Source organism: Oncorhynchus masou, chromosome 24, assembly GCF_036934945.1.
Source record: "Oncorhynchus masou masou isolate Uvic2021 chromosome 24, UVic_Omas_1.1, whole genome shotgun sequence".
Taxonomy (NCBI): Eukaryota; Metazoa; Chordata; class Actinopteri; order Salmoniformes; family Salmonidae; genus Oncorhynchus; species Oncorhynchus masou.
In genome coordinates, this window is record NC_088235.1 from 74,209,897 (window position 1) to 74,231,685 (window position 21,789).

At 44.3% G+C, this 21,789-nt stretch overlaps 1 protein-coding gene across 1 annotated transcript; it reads left to right on the forward strand.

Moving 5' to 3' along the window:
- Nucleotides 1-20,615, forward strand: nwd1 (NACHT and WD repeat domain containing 1). Its single transcript, XM_064934844.1, has 20 exons — nt 1-199; nt 5,266-5,351; nt 5,494-5,610; nt 6,026-6,374; nt 6,633-7,977; nt 8,429-8,632; nt 8,852-9,011; nt 9,897-10,014; nt 10,179-10,343; nt 10,699-10,896; nt 11,089-11,211; nt 11,345-11,550; nt 11,721-11,984; nt 12,111-12,228; nt 13,784-13,932; nt 14,501-14,780; nt 17,151-17,527; nt 17,650-17,826; nt 17,929-18,034; nt 18,198-20,615. Exons 1-20 carry the CDS (start codon nt 91-93, stop codon nt 18,503-18,505), a joined length of 4,959 nt encoding a protein of 1,652 aa, XP_064790916.1. The 5' UTR covers nt 1-90; the 3' UTR covers nt 18,506-20,615.
- Nucleotides 20,616-21,789: the final 1,174 nt, after the last annotated feature.

Here is a 21,789-nt window from a genome sequence, read left to right on the forward strand (position 1 = left end):
TGATGACTTTTGGAAGCTGAGCACTTATTGTGGGTCATTGTGAGATGAGAGGGAGGTTTTAGCCTGGGACAGTGCTTGGTGAGGAGGACCATGGCATCGCCAAGAGGAGCTCTCATGGAGGTTCTCAGAGGCCAGGCAACTGAAGGACTGAAGCTCAGGTCCAACGTGGTCCGAGTCTTTGTCAGCTCCACATTTACAGGTGGGTGTATTTTCATGATGACACATTGGGCTCAGTATTTTCATAATGGTATGGGTTCAGTATTTTCATTGTAACATGGGCTCAGCCAAGGCATATACAGTTGCGGCCAAATATATTGGCACCCTTGAACATAAATAATTTCCTATTTCATCTAAAATAAGTTGAAATTGAAGAAAACCTTTGGTCCCCACACCTTATTGGATTTTCAACATTGCATAACCAGTTTTATTTTTGTAAACTTAAAATAGAAAATGAAGACACACGGCATTGACAAAATGATTGGCACACTGGAGCTTGTATTTGGTTGCACAGCCTTTGGCCAAGATAACTTCAGACAAACTCTTCTTGTAGCCATCAATGAGCTTGCTGCACCTTTCCACGGATTCTTCCATATTTGAGGGGTACCCTCCACCAACTGCTGTGTTCAGCTCTTGCTATAATTTATGGGATGTGTTTCAGATCTGGCCACACCAGAACAGTCCAGCATCTCTCTTTGAACCATTTTTGATGTGTGCACCCTGGAGATGGTTCATTATGAAACACGGGACTGCTCCGGAGAGACCATCGAAGAGTCCGGATGATGATTATTATTTTATTATTTTGACCTTTTATTTATACTGTTTTTTTTCCTCATTGAGATAACATCTCTTTTTCAAGAGAGACCTGATCCAATAGTAGCAGGGGGAACAAAGCATACACTGTCACAACATGAAACGAAACTATAGACACACATACAGTACAACAATTACATGTTAGGCTAAAAAAAACACGTCTCGACTAAAAAACTGTTGTCCTAAAGACAATTACACTCTTCTATGATATTTACATATAAACTCCACCAACAAGACTAGATAATCATATGTTTTAATGTTCAGGAGAGAGTGCCAGGACCTGAGTAACTATTTCTACCAAAACCTGTTCTAATTCTTGGTACTGATAAAAGCAAATGAGAATGGGACCGTAATTTATATTTATCTACCGACCTGATTAAAAAGAACAGAGAAAATAGTATCTTACCCAACATGACCTTATAAATCAGTGTATACCAATGTTTAAGCCTACGCAAGGTCAATGACGACGAACCAACAGCGCTGTAGAGATCACAATGATGTGTAAGACATTGTTGATTTGTAATGAACCTGAGGACCGCATGATATACTGAATCAAGTGCTCTCAGGGTGGTGGTTGAGGCCTGCATATATATACAGTGGGGCAAAAAAGTATTTAGTCAGCCACCAATTGTGCAAGTTCTCCCACTTAAAAGGATGAGAGAGGCCTGTATTTTTCATCATAGGTACACTTCAACTATGACAGACAAAATGAGAGAAAAAATTCCAGAAAATCACATTGTTGGATTTTTAATGATTTTATTTGCAAATTATGGTGGAAAATAAGTATTTGGTCAATAACAAAAGTTAATCTCAATACTTTGTTATATACCCTTTGTTGGCAATGACAGAGGTCAAACGTTTTCTGTAAGTCTTCACAAGGTTTTCACACATTGTTGCTGGTATTTTGGCCCATTCCTCCATGCAGATCTCCTTTAGAGCAGTGACGTTTTGGGGCTGTTGCTGGGCAACACGGACTTTCAACTCCCTCCAAAGATTTTCTATGGGGTTGAGATCTGGAGACTGGCTAGGCCACTCCAGGACCTTGAAATGCTTTTTACGAAGCCACTCCTTCGTTGCCTGGGCGGTGTGTTTGGGATCATTGTCATGCTGAAAGACCCAGCCACGTTTCATCTTCACTGCCCTTGCTGATGGAAGGAGGTTTTCACTCAAAATCTCATGATACATGGCCCCATTCATTCTTTCCTTTACACGGATCAGTCGTCCTGGTCCCTTTGAAGAAAAACAGCCCCAAAGCATGATGTTTCCACCCCCATGCTTCACAGTAGGTATGGTGTTCTTTGGATGCAACTCAGCATTCTTTGTCCTCCAAACACAACGAGTTGAGTTTTTACCAAAAAGTTATATTTTGGTTTCATCTGACCATATGACATTCTCCCAATCTTCTTCTGGATCATCCAAATGATCTCTAGCAAACTTCAGACGGGCCTGGACATGTCCTGGATAAAGCAGGGGGACACGTCTGGCACTGCAGGATTTGAGTCCCTGGCGGCGTAGTGTGTTACTGATGGTAGGCTTTGTTACTTTGGTCCCAGCTCTCTGCAGGTCATTCACTAGGTCCTCCTGTGTGGTTCTGGGATTTTTGCTCACCGTTCTTGTGATCATTTTGACCCCACGGGGTGAGATCTTGTGTGGAGCCCCAGATCGAGGGAGATTATCAGTGGTCTTGTATGTCTTCCATTTCCTAATAATTGCTCCCACAGTTGATTTCTTCAAACCAAGCTGCTTACCTATTGCAGATTCAGTCTTCCCAGCCTGGTGCAGGTCTACAATTTTGTTTCTGGTGTCCTTTGACAGCTCTTTGGTCTTGGCCATAGTGGAGTGACTGTTTGAGGTTGTGGTTAGGTGTCTTTTATACTGATAACAAGTTCAAACAGGTGCCATTAATACAGGTAACGAGTGGAGGACAGAGGAGCCTCTTAAAGAAATAGTTACAGGTCTGTGAGAGCCAGAAATCTTGCTTGTTTGTAGGTGACCAAATACTTATTTTCCACCATAACTTGCAAATAAATTCATTAAAATTCCTACAATGTGATTTTCTGGATTTTTTTTCTCTCATTTTGTCTGTCATAGTTGAAGTGTACCTATGATGAAAATTACAGGCCTCTCTCATCCTTTTAAGTGGGAGAAAATGCACAATTGGTGGCTGACTAAATACTTTTTTGCCCCACTAATAAATAAATAAATAAATATATATATATATATTTAGATTTTAATGTTTTTTATATATATATTTAGATTTTAATGTTTTTTATATATATATATATATATATAACATTAAAATCTAAATCTGTGTGTAATGTACATAGTACCAGCTCCTTCTTGGCCTCCAGAGAAAAACAACCCTTATGCCGGTAAAAAAAAAAAACTATTCTCAGCTTGAGCTTCCTTATCAAGTTCTCCACATGAACAGTGAAGCTCAGCTTGTCATCAGCCCACACACCCAAATGTTTGTACACTTTGACTTGCTCTATAGTATTCCCAGCCAATATAGCAATGACATTTGTAAACATGCCCGGCATTTGAAAATACCAGGCATTTTGTTTTACCTGAATTCAGAACCAGCTTTAAATCATACAGATAAATCATACATGATGATAAATGCTCTTTGGGCATTTTCAAAAGCTTAAGGTAAACTACTACCACTTGAATAAAGAACAGTAGCATCTGCATAAAAATGAACATCTGCTGTTTCAATATAATCCCCAATGTTGTTGATATACAAAATGAACAACAGTGGGCCAAAAATAGAACCTTGTAGAACACCTGAGCGCAACTCTTTGGACTCTTTGGATTTACAACCATCCACCATTACACATTGGTTTATAAATTCCCTATCAAATCGTACACAATCTAGACCATGACCAGTAATTCCACAACATTTTAACCTTTGCACTAACACAGTATGGTCCACAGTGTCAAATGCCTTCGACAAATTAATAAAGACACACAATGTAACTTGTCAAGAGCACAGTGGATGTCATTTAAAACCTTCAATGTTGCTGAATCAGTGCTGTGGCCAGATCTAAGCCTGATTGCATTCCATTTAAGATGTTATTTTCTTGGAGGTAGGCCTTCAGCTGCCTACTAAAGACGCCAGTACCTTAGACAGTGCAGACAATTTTTATATGGGTCGATAGTTATCAAGTAGCGAATGATCTCCACCTTTCAGGAGAGGCAGTACAAAAGCCAGATTTCCTTAACATCAAGCGTAAGGTTAAAAATACATGCTAAGGGGGAGCAATGATGCCTGCAGCTAGGTGTAGGAAACTGGGGTCTAGATCATCAGGGCCAGGGGATTTTTTTTCTATCAATTTATTTCCAGGGCTTTACACACTTCTGAAACAGAAGGATGAAAAGGGAACCTGGCGATGGAGAGCACAGGGATGTCAGGTAAATTCATAGGGGGCTCAATTATACCTTGATCTTCTCAAATAAACTGCCTGCATCTAGAAAATGCTGTCAGAGTGGAGATTCTCTCAGTTACAATCTGTGTGTCTTCCAACAATTGTTTTGGAAGCTTGTGTATCTTTTTTGCACTCCGAACCATTCACTACTTGCCAAAATTTGGATGGATTATTTAAATTACCTGATGTAGATTTCAGGTAGTGGTCTGCTTTCAATTTACGAATCATAGCCACACCCTTATTTCGAAGACGTATCACATCCATAACTTATGGTGAGAGCTGAAAACAGTAGTTGGAGGGTGTCCCTCAAACATTGAAGAATTAAAGAACTTTGCTGCTGAAAGTGGGGAAATATGTCAGTAGAATGTTGCAGCAAGCTCATTAGTAGCTCCATAAAAGCATTTGGTTGGCAGTTATCTAGGCCAAAGGCTGTGCAACCAAGCTCCGGAGTGCCAATAACTTTGTCCATGCATTTGTCTTTATTTTCTAAATTAAAACTTAAGTTTACAAAAATACAATTGGTTCTGCAATGTTGAAAATCCAATAACAAGATGTGGAGACAGTTTTTTTCGATGGCAACTTATTTTAAAAGAAATAGTGAATTATTTAAGAAAAGTGCAAGGGTGACAATATATTTGGCTGCAACTGAATTTATCAGAGATGTGATTATTCCTTATTTAGCAGATGCTACATCATCACTACAACGGCCCAGCCATTGTATCTGTTTTGAAAGAATCATATCCCGAATTTGTAGGGGCGCAACTTTGGTTTTAGAAGTTGGGAGGACGTAACAACCTACCCGACCGCTCAGAGGTGTCTGCATGGTCCTGAAGCACACCGTTGCCTCGTTTTGTATCACATTCCAAGTAAACTGGGGGGGGGGGGGCGACAAAAATGCAATTTCAGAATGTGGGGTCCTGTCCCCAGTGAAAGTTGGGCCCCTGCTAATTTGTAATCTTTCGGCGAATAGCCTTGTGTTTAAGTTTTGGGTAACACTGTGTGTTTTCTGACCTGATGTGACCGTTGGCAGATATGAGCAGTGAAAGGAATGCCTTATTGGACAAAACCTATCCTGAACTTCAAGCTTTTTGTCAGAGTCTGGGCTTAGTGTTTGAGGTGAGTAGCAGTACATTATGGGCCGCCATCAGACACATGTCAATTAATTCTAATTTCATATGAATTCGGAGATCATTATTCGGAGAAGTGTGATGTTAGTGTTGTTGGAGGAACTTCTGTATTTAGTTCTTTATCCCTGAAGGTTGTGGATATGAGATGGGGTCTCCAGGATGCAATTGCTGTGGACCACATGACCACAGAACTGTGTCTTCAGGAAATCGAGGCTTGCAGGAAAATATCCGTAGGACCAAGTTTCATTGTAAGTGTTGTTCATACTGTTCCTCTAGCACAGGGGTCCAACTCCAAACCTGGAGAGCTACAGGCTTTTCTTCTAACCCATGACATGAAATAACTGTGGCTCAGACTGAAGATGGATCATTTGATACCTGTATCCCAACGTTTGTTCCACGTTGGTTGAATGTAATTCCATTGAAATGATGCGCAAACAATGTTGATTCAACCAGTGTACCCAGTGGGATGTAAGTGCTGTCTGCTGTGCTGGATCAAAAACCTGCACACCTACTAGCTTGCCAGGACAGGAGTTGGAGAACCCTGCACAAATGTTAATTAGCTCTTCTTTTCCTTGAATTCAATGGTTCTTGAAATATATAATTCCAGCGAGGTGTTATGTGTTTTAATTTAATTTGATTTGATATGTCTCCCTTGTTCTCAAGGCTCTACTGGGGAACCGGTATGGCCACCGCCCTATCCCCCGTGTACTCCCAGGAAAACAATTTGAGGTGCTGCTGTCCAAGCTACCACAGGACCAGGTTGGGCTTCTCCACCAATGGTTCAGGAAAGACAACAATGCTGTTCCGCCTGTCTACGTTCTTCAGCCAATCACAACTCTGTTGCCCCACTACAATGACCTTCAGCCTGAGAGAAGGTTGCTGCAGGATGACAGTGTCATTTCCTGGCGCTACACAGAGGCTCGATTATTGCAGCTCCTACGCACTGCGGCCGTGCAGGCTGAAAAAGACGGGGATATAACGGTTGAACAAAAACACCAGTTCTTCAAATCTGGTCAGAGCTTGCCAATGTCTTGGACCAGTCATGTTAGAATAGGATCAAGCTAAAAACCTGTTATGTTCTGCATTGTGATGTGTAGACAAGTGTCGCTAGATTCAGTCTTGGTGGCTTTCTAGTTACATTTCCACTTAAACTATTATTTATTCGCAATGACTTGGTAGCTTATTTGCTCATTAGCTGTAACTTATTGTAGAAAATCCACATTTTGTAGAACCAATCAACCCATTTTCTGGTGTTCTCCCTCCTCCATAGTGGCGGAGCATGAGATAGAGGAGGGTCTGCGAATTCCAGATGGGGACGAGAGCGAGCCCTCCGCCATCCTCTTCGTGCGGGAGCTACCTCACTTGCGTAAGAAGGACGGCCCGAAGCGGCTGGCCCAGTACATGGATGTGACGGCTGATGGCCTGCTGGATACCGAGGCTCAGGAACTCCTCTCGGGCCTCAAGTCGCGTCTCTTCTCTGCCTCACCGGGCATGCTCAACCTGCACAGTGTGGAGTTGTGCAAGGGAGCCATCGAGCCCAGCTGCAAGGAGCATGCCCAGTACCTGGAGAGCCTCTGCGAGCAGCTCGTGTCCCAGACGAAGGCCTGCATTGCCAGGAGAGTTGGTGCTGGTTCGTCAGTGGAGGCTGGTGAAGTGAGGACGAATGGGGCAAGAGGAGGAGATGCAAGTCAGAGGAAGGGGGAAGAGGACAAAGGTTGGCTGCTCCAGGAGCTTAGTCACCACATGGCTTTGAGTGCCGGGAAGTGTTCAGGCGTATTTTGCGGCAGGGAGGGGCTCCTTGGGAAGATCTGCCTGGCCATGTGGGAGCACACCAACACCCGCCACACGCCCCTGGTGGTGCATGGGCCACCAGGTGTGGGCAAGACAACGCTGCTCTGCAAGCTGGCACAGGAGATGCGTGGCCTCCTGGACCCCAGGGCTGTGGTGGTGCTCAGGTTGCTGGGGACATCGGCAGAGAGCTCCGACCTGGGCCGTGTCCTCCAGAGTGTCTGTTTCCAGATCTGCTCTGTGTTCAGTTTGTCACCTCCCACCCCAATAACAGCACACACGAGTGAGGACCTGGTAAGGTTCTTCCATGGCCTTCTAGCTGAGGTGTCGGAGCGAGGAGACACACTTCTTCTGATACTAGACTCCTTGGACCAATTGTCCTCAGCCACCCAGGGCCAGAACCTCCACTGGCTACCCAAAGACATCCCCCCCAATGTCCATTTGGTGGTGTCCACTGCAGATACAGGCTCTCCAGTTTTGGCTAACCTTCGGAGAACAGTCGAGGTGCCGGGACATTTCTTTGAAGTAGAACCCCTATCATGTGACCAGGGTAGAGAGATCATGAATGCCTACATGAGGGAAGCGCAACGAAGCCTGACTCCAGAACAGTGTGAAGTGGTACTGTGTAGCTTTCAGCTGAGTGGAAATCCTCTGCATCTGAAGCTACTGCTGGACATGGCCAGGCGATGGGCGTCCTATACACCCGTGACTGACCTGGCCCTGAGCAGTAGTGCACAGGAAGTGATGTCACAGCTACTCCAGGCCCTTGAGGAGAGGCATGGGAAGCAACTGGTTGGCGCAGCTTTGGGATATATCGTTTCTGCTAGGTGAGGTGTTCGTGTACACACACAGATACACAGTCCACAGGAGGCTTGTGAGGGGAGGACGGCTCATAATAGCTGGAATGGAGTGAATGGAATGGTATCAAACACATGTGTTTGATGTGTTTGATTCCATTTTTTTCCATTCTAGACATTATTATGAGCACATCCTCCACAATTAAGGGGCCACCAGCCACCTGTGACACACATCCACACGCCCACACACATCTGGTGCATTTACCGACAATACAACATTGATATTTCAATCAATAGACCACTGGAATATCAAGCCAGAGTCATACTTTAACCTACAGACAATCCACATGACAAATTCCCAGATCGAAAGCTGCCGTATTCCTCCCCCCTTATCATACATTGGGGTTAGAAATGGAAAAATCCATCCTTCTATTTATAATGATTTCTTTTCCAAATGATTATTACTCATTCTGTTCTCCAGGGGTAGTCTATCAGAGGCAGAGCTGCGTGATATCTTGTCCCTTGATGACAATGTCCTGGCTGAAGTCTACCAGTACTGGCTTCCCCCCAACCACTCCCTCATCCGCCTCCCCCCTCTACTGTGGGTGCGACTCAGGCACGACTTGGGAGAACTACTCGTGGAGGGACAGGCCAATGGCGTCACGGTGCTCGACTTCCACCACAAGTAAGGATCCTCTCTATATATCTCAGCCAAATAGGTTTAGGGGCTGGGGTTCCAAACCCAGATTAAGTCAATTGTTTTTGCTAAAAATCTATTTTAATAATGTAGATTTTCCATTGAGCATGCTTCCAGTCCAGTAGTAGTCAATACTTCTTGTGTTGTTCTGCTTATGGCAGAACTTCCAATCCTGTACTTTGTCTGTGCAATTTAATATGGTAATAGGCTGTTGACTGAAACTGTGCGAGAGAGGTACCAGAGGTCAGAGCAGCAGGCTGACAGACACAGGATCCTTGCTGAGTACTTCTTGGGTAGCTGGAGCCAAGGCCGAGTCAAAGCTGTCCTCCTACCCCCACTGACGACCACATTGGACGCTGACCGCAAGGTAACAGAATGATGGGATTTCAGTTCAGTTTCCTATGATGACATAGAATGGCACCTCCAAAGAACCCTTAGATGTGTTTTCAATAATAATCGGTGTACTCCTCTAGTCATTACAGTGTAAAATACAAGGGTCAACTTAGATAGTCCTTGTAGCCATTTTGTTAGCTATTTAGCAGCCTTATTGCTTGGGGGACAGAAGCTGTTCAGGAGCCTGTTGGTGTCAGACTTGATGCACCGGTACCGCTTGCCGTGCGGAAGCAGAGAAAACAGTCGATGGCTTGAGTGGCTGGAATCATTAACAATTTTCCTGGCCTTCTTTTTACACCGCCTGATGTAGAGGTCCAGGATGGCAGGGAGCTCGGCCCCAGTGATGTACTGAGCTGTCCGCACTGCCCTCTGTAGCGCCACGCAAACAAGGCCTTAGCACCTCAAAAGAGTGACGGCCATGATTTGCAAACCAAGTGCAAACGGATTTTACAGGTTGAATCACGCGAACATGTCTGCAGTCAGACGTCCACCAGGGTGGTCAACTAAAACAGACTTCCACGAACAAATGGCAGATGAATAGTAGTTCAACGTTCTGTGCTGTGTGTGTGTGGTCCATTTGAGCTGGATAAAGGTCTCTGACCCTCAGAGCCTTTTTTTAGAGGGAGCACAATACACAAAAAAATATCACAGTAAATAAGAACTGAAACTAAGGAAGAACAATTGATAGAGATGCACAAGAGGACATGTTTTTCATTTAATGAAATGGACGGTTGCTTTTGATACTACCTTGAAGCTAACCGGACGTGTTTCCATAGTGAAAATGTTTCCGCGGGTTAGTTGTGTCGTGTTAAATCATTAACGTACACCTGTCCTCTCTCTCCCCTGGCATGTTGCCAAGGTGCCCCCTCAGCCTCTGTGGTTCGCTGAAGGAGTGGCAAATGTCAAAAAGCTGCAGGAGCTGCCCTACCACCTCCTCCACGCAGGCCTCTGGGAGGAGCTGCGCCAGGAGGTTATAGGTAAGGCCACAGTGCAAAAGTCAATGGTGGGAAGAGCCAATACTGGCAGACAGGCTTGGCTGATTTGAATTCTCTTATTGTTGATGTCAGGAAGTTGTCTTACTGTGTATGATGATGTCATATTACGAAGTCTAACCTTTAAGCTGTGACTCTTTGCCCCACAGGCAGTAGTGAGTGGCTGTACTGTAAGACCCTGACCTGTGGCGTGGCCAGTGTCATTGAGGACCTGACCCTCTGCACCAAGCTCATGGACTGCCCCGAGACTCAACTGATCCGAGAAACTTTCATTCTCCTCAAGCCCACCCTGGACTTTCTAGATGGACAGATGGGTCAGATGGGTCAGGGGGGTCAGATGGGTCAGGGGGGTGGTATCGTAGTTGAGTGTTACATGTTCAATTAATGCACGTTCTGTTGGGTTTAAATCTGCCCGGTTTCAGGTAAAGTAGCTGGATCACTATTTCACATATTTACGAGCGATGCAACAACAAACAAAAAAAATCATTGATCAAAAGAGAATGAGTGCTAACAGTAGGGTAGGTTATTGTTGACTCTCGTCCCTCTGGCTTGGAATCAGAAACATTGACATTATACTTGGATGGGTGGGTGGTTGGGTGATACTGTATCAGGAGAGCCTTCTCTTCACACTGTCTCACTCCGTTCTAATACTATGTTTCCTCTCCAAAGACCCCCCCCTCTTCTACACAGAGGTCTTGGCCAGGCTCCACACCTTCGCTGAGATGTACCCTTCACTGATAGGACGACTCTGCTGCCAGTGTCACGACTGGCTCTCGTGCTGTCCCGACCCCATCCTTGTCCCCAAGTGCACCTTCCTCCAGCCTCCAGGGGGAGCGCTAAAGACAACGCTTGCTGGTTTCCAGAAAGGTTTGTACACATAGTGCAGGATTTGCCTGTTCATTGCAAATTGAGCCCAGGAGTAGGATGAAGTAGCCACCAGATGCTGATCTAATGTCAGTCTGTATTTCACATCTCCAATGGTTAAAGTTAGGATATGGCATGGGTAAGCTGATCTTACATCTGTGCTTAAGGACAGCTTCTTGTCTTGTCTGTCTGAAGGGGTCACAGCTCTGGATATTTGCCCAGAGAGAGGGATCCTGCTGGCAGGCTCAGAGGACGGGAAGGTGATTGCCTGGGACCTCAATGATCTAGAGGTCATCCAAACCTTAGTGGGACACACAGGTGAGGGTGTGTGTGTGCGTGTATTTCTAAGGAAAGGTATTTGAGTTTGTAATTAATCACTGTCAAGCGTATCCACATTCTGGTTATTCTAGCAAATTCTTTCTCTGTGTGTCTACTTATTTATGCTCTTCAGCTAAGGTGCTATCAGTGAGAGTGATTGACAGCGGCGCTCACTGTCTCTCATTGGCTGCTGACGGGAGTCTGAGGAAGTGGAGCCTGCTGAGTGGAAGGCAGCTGTACTGTACCCAGGAGGCGGTGTCCATTAACTCCTTACCTTCCACCACACACATCCATGTGTCTGAGGAGAGGGCGCTTGTCTTCACCCACTCTGGAGGCCAGGTATGACATACATGTGAAGGGCTTAATTGTCATCTATCAAATACATTTTCTTTGAGGAGTTTTCCTTCAAATGCACCTTTTCAATCATTCTGTTAACCAACCTTGTTTATATTTACAGTATGTACTCCCCAAGAATATTATCATCTGTAACGCTTCTGCTTTACCTGCAGGTGAAAGTATGGCATCTTAACACAACAGAACTACTATTCCAAGTCAAAGATACCGGTGTCTCCATTATTCTGGGATTTTTGAATGGAATGGTCGTCTCCCTCTCAGACGGAGGACTTGTCACATTTTCCCACCCATCCGCCGAGGACAAGACAGCGCAGATACATTTGGAAAAATCTTCACATAGTTTGACGCTGACGGCAACCCTTACACTGCAAAGAAATGGCCGACTACTTATAGCATCCAAGGAGGGCTTCCTCTATCAGGTACAGATTGTCGAAACATGTCCTGGAGGAGGATGATTCAATTTCCTATGAGATAGACTGTATTTCTGATTTTAATGGCATAATTGGTTTCTCATTGCATTCTGTTCGACCATCTGTCATTTGTAGGTTTCCAGCACGGTACAGGGCAGAGAGTCACAGTGGACTCTGAGACAGACAGTCACAGAGCTTCCAGTCTGTGCAACCTTCCTCTCCGCCTCAGATGACGAAAGGATACTTTTGGCAGGTAGCAGTACTACAGTACAGGAGGACCTTAGGAGGAACCCCATGAATGGCATTGACACTATGTAGCCTACCTCTGTGTCTCTATGGTTCAGGGGGTTGGAGTAGAGTTTCATTCCCATATGGGCCACATACAGTGCATTCGGTAAGTATTCAGACCCCTTTACTTATTCCACATTTTGATACAATACAGCCTTATTCTAAAATTGATTTAAATAGTTTTTTCCCCCTCATCGATCTACACACAATACACCATAATGACAAAACAAAAACAGTTTTTTGTAAATGTGTGGCTGTGTGCTTAGGGTCGTTGTCCTGTTGGAAGGTTGGAGCAGGTTTCCATCGAGGATCTCTCTGTACTTTGCTCCATTCATCTTTCCCTTGATCGTAACTAGTCTCCCAGTCCCTGCTGCTGAAAAACATCCCCACAACATGATGCTGCCACCACCATGCTTCACCGTAGGGATGGTGCCAGGTTTCCTCCAGACATGACACTGGGTATTCAGGCCGAAGAGTTCAATCTTGGTTTCATCAGACCAGAGAATATTGTTTCTCATGGTCAGTGTCCTTTAGGTGCTTTTTGGCAAACGTGCCTTTTACTGAGGAGTGGCTTCTGTCTGGCCAATCTACCATAGCCAATCTACCATAAAGGCCTGAATGTTGCAGAGATGGTTGTCCTTCTGAAAGGTTCTCCCATTTCCACAGAGGAACTCTGGAGCTCTTTCAGATTGATCATCAGGTTCTTGGTCATCTCACTGACCAAGGCCCTTCTCCCCCGATTGCTCAGTTTGGCTGGGCAGACAGCTCTAGGAAGAGTCTTGGTGGTTCCAAGCTTCTTCCAATTAAGAATGATGGAGGTCGCTGTGTTCCTGGGGACCCTTCAAAGCTGCAGACATGTTTGGGTACCCTTCCAAGACCTGCGCCTTGACACAATCCTGTCTCGGAGCTCTACGGACAATTCCTTCGACCTCATGGCCTGGTTTTTGCTCTGACATGCACTGTCAGCTGTGGGATCTGATATAGACAGGTGTGTGCCTTTCCAAGTCATGTCCAATTAATTTAATTTACCACAGGTGGACTCCAATCAAGTTGTAGAAACTTCTCAAGGATGATCAATGGAAACAGGATGCACTTGAGCTCAATTTCGAGTCTCATAGCAAAGGGTCTGAATACTTATGTAAATAAGTTATTTCTGTTTTTTTTATAAATCAGCAAAAATTTCTAAAAAAAACCGTTTTTGCTTTGTCATTATGGGGTGTTGTGTGTAGATTGATGAGGAAAAAAACATATTTAATCCATTTTAGAATAAGGCTGTAACATAACAAAATGTGGAAAAAATCAATTGGTTTGAATACTCTCCGAGTGCACTGTATAGCCTGGTCCTAAATCAGTTCATGTTGTCTTGCTGACTTCTTGACTATAGGAATTAGCAAGACCGCACAAACATATCTGGGACCAGGCTAGGCCACATATACTGAATGTGCTAACTGGAAAAGTGTCTGGCAAATGACTATTATATACAGTATACAGTAATATTATATACAGTCATATCATTACAGGCTGTGAGAGGACACTGGTCCTTTTCCATAGAGAGTCAGACTGTGTCCAGAGCTTCCTGGATCTGCACCACGAGGACACGGTGTTGTGTGCCTGTGTGTCAAGCGACAACAGAGTGGTCGTCTCGGGCTCTGAGGACCAGACTATACGGGTCAGTATTGGTTAATTGGTACCCATGAAAATGATGCACTTGTATACAACTTGTTTCTAGACTGTACTTTAGTTATTGATTATTACTGATAATAGATGGCATTGATATAGATGGCAATATAGAGGATATAGATGACAAGTCACATACTGGGCTTATTCAAAGAAGTCACTTGTTCCCAATGACGAACTTTGATCCAAATGTCTTGTCTTGATCCCAGATCTGTTTGTGTGTTTTTGCCAACTGCCATTGTTATTGGTATAGCTACAACTTTGATGAAACATCCCTAGATAATGTGGCCTTCTGATATCCTACGTTTCTAAATTGTGCCCCAAATATACACTGAGTGTATTGAGTTGCACTGCCAATGCTTCCCACAGTTGTGTGAAGTTGGCTGGATGTCTTTGGGTGGTGGATCATTCGTGATACACACGGGAAACTGTTGAACTTGAAAAACACAGTAGCGTTGCAGTTCTTGACACGAACCGATGCTCCCGGCACTTACTAGTTGGCAAGACAGCACAAACAGATCTGGGACCAGGCTAACATTGATCCGCTCTGCTTTTTACAGGTGTGGTCTATGACCACGGGAAACCTCCTTGACTGTTTCCTTGGCATGGATGCCCCTGTCACCACTCTGGCTCTGTATGAGGGCACTGTCATCTCCGCCTCCTCCTCAGCCTACTACCTGAAGCTGTGGCATCTGCCCTCACCCAACAACCCTCAGCAGAGACACAATTGCTGTATTCCAGCCGGGTGCCCTCAGGTTGCCCTCACTAAAGATGGTGACACGGTGTACTATGTTAGAAACGTAGGCCAGAAAGAAGTGATTACATGGAATTGTCACACAGGTAAAAATACATATGTGCACCTTATGTTTGGGTGAAAAATATGACCTACTTGAAAATTGTCAAGTAAAAGTTCATAGGGATATACAGTGGAGAGAACAAGTATTTGATACACTGATGATTTTTGTAGGTTTTCCCACTTACAAAGCATGTAGAGGTCTGTAATTTTTATCATAGGTACACTTCAACTGTGAGACAATCTAAAACAAAAAACAAAAATCCGGAAATCACATTGTATGATTTTTAAGTAATTAATTTGCATTTTATTGCATGACATAAGTATTTGATACATCAGAAAAGCAGGACTTAATATTTGGCACAGAAACCTTTGTTTGCAATTACAGAGATCATATGTTTCCTGAAGTTCTTGACCAGGTTTGCACACACTGCAGTAGGGATTTTGGCCCACTCCTCCATACAGACCTTCTCCAGATCCTTCAGGTTTCGGGGCTGTCACTGGGCAATACGGACTTTCAGCTCCCTCCAAAGATTTTCTATTGGGTTCAGGTCTGGAGACTGGCTAGGCTACTCCAGGACCTTGAGATGCTTCTTACGGAGCCACTCCTTAGTTGTGTGGCTGTGTGTTTTGGGTCGTTGTCATGCTGGAAGACCCAGCCACGACCCATCTTCAAGGCTCTTACTGAGGGAAGGAGGTTGTTGGCCAAGATCTCGCAATACATGGCCCCATCCATCCTCCTCTCAATACGGTGCAGTCGTCCTGTCCCCTTTGCAGAAAAGCATCCCCAAAGAACGATGTTTCCACCTCCATGCTTCACGGTTGGGATAGTGTTCTGGGGTTGTACTCATCCTTCTTCTTCCTCCAAACACGGCGTGTGGAGTTTAGTCCAAAAAGCTATTTTTGTCTCATCAGACCACATGACCTTCTCCCATTCCTCCTCTGGATCATCCAGATGGTCATTGGCAAACTTCAGACGGGCCTGGACATGAGCTGGCTTGAGCAGGGGGACTTTGCGTGCGTTGCAGGATTTTAATCCATGACGGCGTAGTGTGTTACTAATGGTTTTCTTCGAGACTGTGGTCCCAGCTCTGTTGAGGTCATTGACCAGGTCCTGCCGTGTAGTTCTGGGCTGATCCCTCACCTTCCTTATGACCATTGATGCCCCAAGAGATGAGATCTTGCATGGAGCCCCAGACCGAGGGTGATTGACCGTCATCTTGAACTTCTTCCATCTTCTAATAATTGCGCAAACAGTTGTTGCCTTCTCACCAAGCTGCTTGCCTATTGTCCTGTAGCCCATCCCATCCTTGTGCAGGTCTACAATTTTATCCCTGATGTCCTTACACAGCTCTCTGGTCTTGGCCATTGTGGAGAGGTTGGAGTCTGTTTGATTGAGTGTGTGGACAGATGTCTTTTATACAGGTAACGAGTTCAAACAGGTGCAGTTAATACAGGTAATGAGTGGAGAACAGGAGGGCTTCTTAAAGAAAAACTAACAGGTCTGTGAGAGCCGGAATTCTTACTGGTTGGGAGGTGATCAAATATTTATTTCATGCAATAAAATACAAATTAATTACTTAAAAATCATACAATGTGATTTTTTTTGATTTTTGTTTTAGATTCCGTCTCTCACAGTTGAAGTGTACCTATGATAGGCCTCCCGGGTGGCGCAGTGGTTAAGGGCGCTGTACTGCAGCGCCAGCTGTGCCACCAGAGACTCTGGGTTCGCACCCAGACTATCGTAACCAGCCGCGACCGGGAGGTCCGTGGGGCGACGCACAATTGGCCTAGCGTCGTCCGGGTTAAGGAGGGTTTGGCCGGTAGGGATGTCCTTGTCTCATCGCGCACCAGCGACTCCTGTGGCGGGCCTGGTGCAGTGCACGCTAACCAAGGTTGCCAGGGGCACAGTGTTTCCTCTGACACATTGGTGCGGCTGGCTTCCGGGTTGGATGCGCGCTGTGTTAAGAAGCAGTGCGGCTTGGTTGGTTTGTGTATCGGAGGACGCATGACTTTCAACCTTCGTCTCTCCCGAGCCCGTACGGGAGTTGTAGCGATGAGAAAAGATAGTAGCTACTAACAATTGGATACCACGAAATTGGGGAGAAAAAGGGGTAAAAAAAGAAAAGAAAAGCAAGAAGTGTACCTATGATAAAAATTACAGACGTCTACATGCTTTATTAGTAGGAAAACCTGTAGAATCGGCAGTGTATCAAATACTTGTTCTCCCCACTGTATTTATCATAGAGAAAGAATAAGAAGTAATGTTACAAATGTGAATGTATAATGTGGACCTAGAGGGGCTAACGGACATGTCTCATTGTATGTTTTCAATATCCACATGCAACATGGAGAATATTTGCTTGTATTTGACAATGGGGGCCTGTTAAAGAGAATCTCTCTCCTGTTTGTCTCAGGCTCTTCCACTGACACCATGGCCGTCTCTGCTGAGGTGTGTTGCCTAGAGCTGGCCCAGAACAAGAAACTCCTCTTCTGTGGCCTCACGACTGGCACGGTCCTCATCTACCCCCTAGCCTTCCCCAAAGAGACCCTGTGCATCCCACCTCCTGAGACCCTGCCCACGGTGCGCTGCATGGCCATTGGCGGCCAGGAGAAGCACATGGCCGTGGCCTACGAGGACTCAGTATGTCTGTTCGAGATCACGGCCAGGGACAGTTTCCCCAGCGTGGAGGGGCCCTCCGCGAAGTTTGCCCTCTCCCTGCTCCACTCGCCCGTCTCCTCCATGGCCCTGCTCCCAGACTGTAGGCTGCTGTACGGAACGGCCTGCGGGGAGGTCTGTAGCATCATTGGCCAACGTTACCCATAATGCTCTGTAGGCCTACAAGATATTTTGTTTTAACTTAGTAAAGATGTTGCTGAAGCTAGCATTGTGTCCTGTCTCCTTATTAATATAAGGTCACCATGTACGACTTCAAGTCCGCCTCAACCGCCACCCTGGATGGCCACCGCAGCAGGGTCAACTGCGTGACGACCAGCAACTGGGGGACGCACGCCCTAGTGGGCTCAGAGGACGCCGTGCAGAGGTTGTGGGGGCTGACCCCCCTGGTGCTGGATCACACCATGGAGTACAAGGTCAAGTTAAAGGTCAACGGTCTAGTCAGGGAGAATCTATTTTTCAGACACACCTCAGATTGACTCATTGACATAAATGTGTTTGTACCTTTTGAAATACAGGGGTTCTTGTTTGAAGGGGTTCTTTGTGCAGCGTTCTCTGAGAGTGACAAGCACGTCTTCACTGGCTCACAGGATAGAACTATTAAAGTCTGGGATGTTGCTAGTGGTATGTGCTCACTACATTTGAGGTTTTTTTTGAGAATTTTACATTGTTTGTTTAATACTATTAGAAATAAATGTTGCTCGCTACTATTTCAAACCATATATCAAACCCATATTGGTATACACAAATGAACACTACATATTGTGTATCATTTTTTTTGTCCCAGGGAGTCTGTTATTCGTCCAGTACGTCTACGCTCCTGTCACCAAAATGTTGACCTACAGGAATGGCTTTGTGGCAATCTCTCAGCTGGGCTACGTCATCAAGGAAGGATTCCGCTGTCCGGATGGCGTCTGTCCGGAATACAACCCACTCCGGAACGTCAACGCACACTACAGGGTCACGTCCCGGCAGAAGAGTGCAGACAGCCCTCACAGCGTCATCACAGAGATCCCTGAGTACAATCCTGCTCAGTTTAACTTCATGGCCCTGATGCTCAAGAGCAAACCCTCTCACTCATGCCAACTGTTGTAAGGAAACTGACATAACATAACAGACATAGTGTCAATTGTAGAGATCTAGTGTCATATACGGTTCTAAGGTGTGCTGCTTCTGTATACAGTAAGTTGACTTCAGTTTCCCTCACTGAATTATATGAAAATAGGGGCTGTCTGTCAGCTCAGTTCACTTGCTTTAAATCAGCTATCCATATTACTTATTATAAAACATTCTGTGAAATGTAGGAATTTGTGTTCGCACATGTTCATCACATGACACGTAGAGATGACAAATATACAAACTGTTACAAAATGCTGTGATTATGTATAAAAGCATCAATATGCAGAACATTTAAGGGCTAGTAGCTGTACAAAGCACACATGTACACTTAGTGTACAAAACATTAGGAACACCTGCTCCTTCCATGACATAGACTGACCAGGTTAATCCAGGTGAAAGTTATGATTCCTTATTGATGTCACTTGCTAAATCCACTTATCATGGAAATTACCACCAGGGACTCAGTCAAACATTTAATTACTCATTCTTTATTATCAGTAAGCTGGAGAGGTTCCAACCAACTTAATGCACAATAGTACATGTTGGTCGGGAGATCTGCCGGGGCAATCCCGTTAGTTCTCTTATAGTTGTATTTGCATGATTTAGCTTATTCATAATTAATTCATCATTAACGTTTGGTTCATGCATGCGACCAACCAATACCTCACAAGGCTTCTTCTCGCCAAGCTAAGACCTTAAAACCGAGATACCCCTATCAGTTCTCAAAGCAATGTTCTGGGCATACTGCCAAATTGCTTATACTGATTGTGAGGATACCTCCCAGGCACGATCAATCTGTCACATTGGTTCTTAGAAAAGCACAAACCATAAAATGTTCCTTCAAACACTTAAATCAGTGTAGATGAAGGGGAGGAGAGCGGTTATATAAGGATTTTTAAGCCTTGAGACAATTGAGACATGGATTGTGTATGTGTGCCATTGAGGGTGAATGGGCAAAACAAAAGATTGTCTTGCCTTTGAACGGGGTATGGAAGTAGGTGCCAAGCTCACTTGTGTGAGGGGGTCAAGAACTGCAACGTTTCCTGTGTGTATCGAGAATGGTCCACCACCCAAAGGACATCCAGCCAACTTTGACACAACTGTGGGAAGCATTGGAGTCAACATGGGCCATTCCCTGTGGAATGATTTCGACACCTTGTGGAGTCCATGCCTCGACAAATTGAGGCTGTTCTGAGGCAAAAGGGGGTGTGTCTCAATATTAGGAAGGTGTTCCTGATGTTTTGTACACTCTGTTCTTATTTTGTAGAATGCTAAAATAAAATAATCTGACATTTCCTGTTGTTGGAAATCATATATTAAATAGTTAATGTCTTTGCCCTCCGGCGCTCTCTTGAACAATCTTTTGACATTAAAGTACAGAGATTCGCTGTGCGTACAGACTACTTCTGTTCAAAGTTGTTGCTAAACAACTCCAGTGGATCAAAAGGAGGGCTCTCTCATTTATTATTGAAGTCCCAGGAAACACGCACCAAACATTGCTGTCTAGTCTTTCTCTAGTGAAGGAAGGCTCTCTTCCACCATCTTGTTTTCCCCTCTTTTGGACCTTCTTTATACACGGCTTGCAAGAAAAAGACACAAAAACTTGGTACATGATGAGAAATAAGGTTGGGCATTCTACAAACATGCTGTACAATCACTCATATTTTCAAGTCAGTTTGAAAGCACGTCTTTCTGTTTATTTAGAGAGCATTGCCTTTCTTTTTTTGTAGCGACAATTTCCCCCCAAAAATTCATCTTTAACATAACCAACATATTACATAAAAAACACACACATGCAAAACACAAATACATATTTAAATGATATGCTTTTTCATGGTCATGATTATTTTAAGTGTCCTTAAAGAAACACAAGACTTGTTCCCATGTCTTTTTAGAGTCTGTATTATTTTTCTCCAGGCTCTTTGCTAACACGATTTCATGCAACGTTTTAATCAACATGTTCATCCACTCCGTGAACACTAGCTCGTTAGAGCTTTTCCAATGTCAAGCATTGCCTTCCTGTTCTCTGTGACTTGTGTAGCTTCCTATGGGTTTCTGCTTGTTCTCAACTGAACTTATATCTTGAAATGTGATTAAATATATTATTGGAGAGCTAATCTAATTGTGTTTTTTTATGGCCCCTCTGCAGCTGACAATTCACTAAAAATCTACATGGTATAATTGTATATTTGTATGTGCCATCTTCTTACTGGTCCTGCATACACTTGATTCCTAATGACTTGAAAATGACATTGTTGCCTTAACTGGGGCATAAAGACATCCAGAGCAAGTAAAAACAAATATATTTAAATTGGGACTTCTATTTCACTGAAAAGGGATTTGCACTTGTCTGATCTGCACTTCTCCGGGATCGACTATGTTTAGGATATCCAGCCAAGCAAACTAAACATGTTTTTCCCCAATCGAATTCAAATGTGAACTACTGAGCCATGTCTTACCTCTAAGCAGAGCAGACCCACAGTAATCCCCCCCCCCCATTAAGAAGAGGTTCTGTCTCCCCCACCACACAACCTTATCCAGGCAGCCAGCGGTGTACACGCTTGCCCCCTGTCGAACTCCGCTCCATACTCTGGGCCTCATAGCCACACATTGTGTTGAACGCTGTCTGTGGAAATACCGTGGATATAACATTTGTGAGCATGACTGTTGGGTGTGCAGGATTTTGTTCCGGCCTTGTTCTAAAACCCCTGATTCTGATACAAAGCCAACTCATGAATTATAGTGAATAAACTTGATTTAAACATTTCCAGGTTTAGATTGAGTTGCTTCACTGCAGTTCTGTCATTCTGTTCTATGATAGTAGGTTGTGCTAAATTGCTCTTGGATTCTGCTAATACAGGAAGTAATTCAGCAGTCCGCTGTCCACTGTTCTGTCAGTATGCAGTGCGTAGTGTTGTGGTCTATTTCTTCTCATTTCATTTTCATAGCAAAGGTTGTTCCCAAAGGTCATTTATATACTGTAATTTTTTAGTAATTAGTACATTATTAATGATTCATGTGATGCCCTTCTCCCCATTTAATGATCATGTTATAATATAGTCATATTTTAATTTAGCAGACTCTCATCCGAACACACCAATACACAAATACTCTGTATATGAGGCCCATAACAAAATCAAATCCACAATTCTAGTAATTCTATTTATATGGCCAGCACCATGTTCCAACCGACTGAACCAGTGTAATTAACCTGTTTCAGAACAAAGTCAATAACATGTTTCAAGTTCAAATCATCCCAA

Excerpts from the sequence above, each read along its gene's own strand:
- nwd1 (XM_064934844.1), top strand. The coding sequence starts at position 91 with ATGGCATCGCCAAGAGGAGCTCTCATGGAGGTTCTCAGAGGCCAGGCA. Across the intron at positions 200-5,265 it reads TGTCAGCTCCACATTTACAG|ATATGAGCAGTGAAAGGAAT; the intron begins GTGGGTGTATTT and ends GACCGTTGGCAG. Across the intron at positions 10,897-11,088 it reads GCTTGCTGGTTTCCAGAAAG|GGGTCACAGCTCTGGATATT; the intron begins GTTTGTACACAT and ends GTCTGTCTGAAG.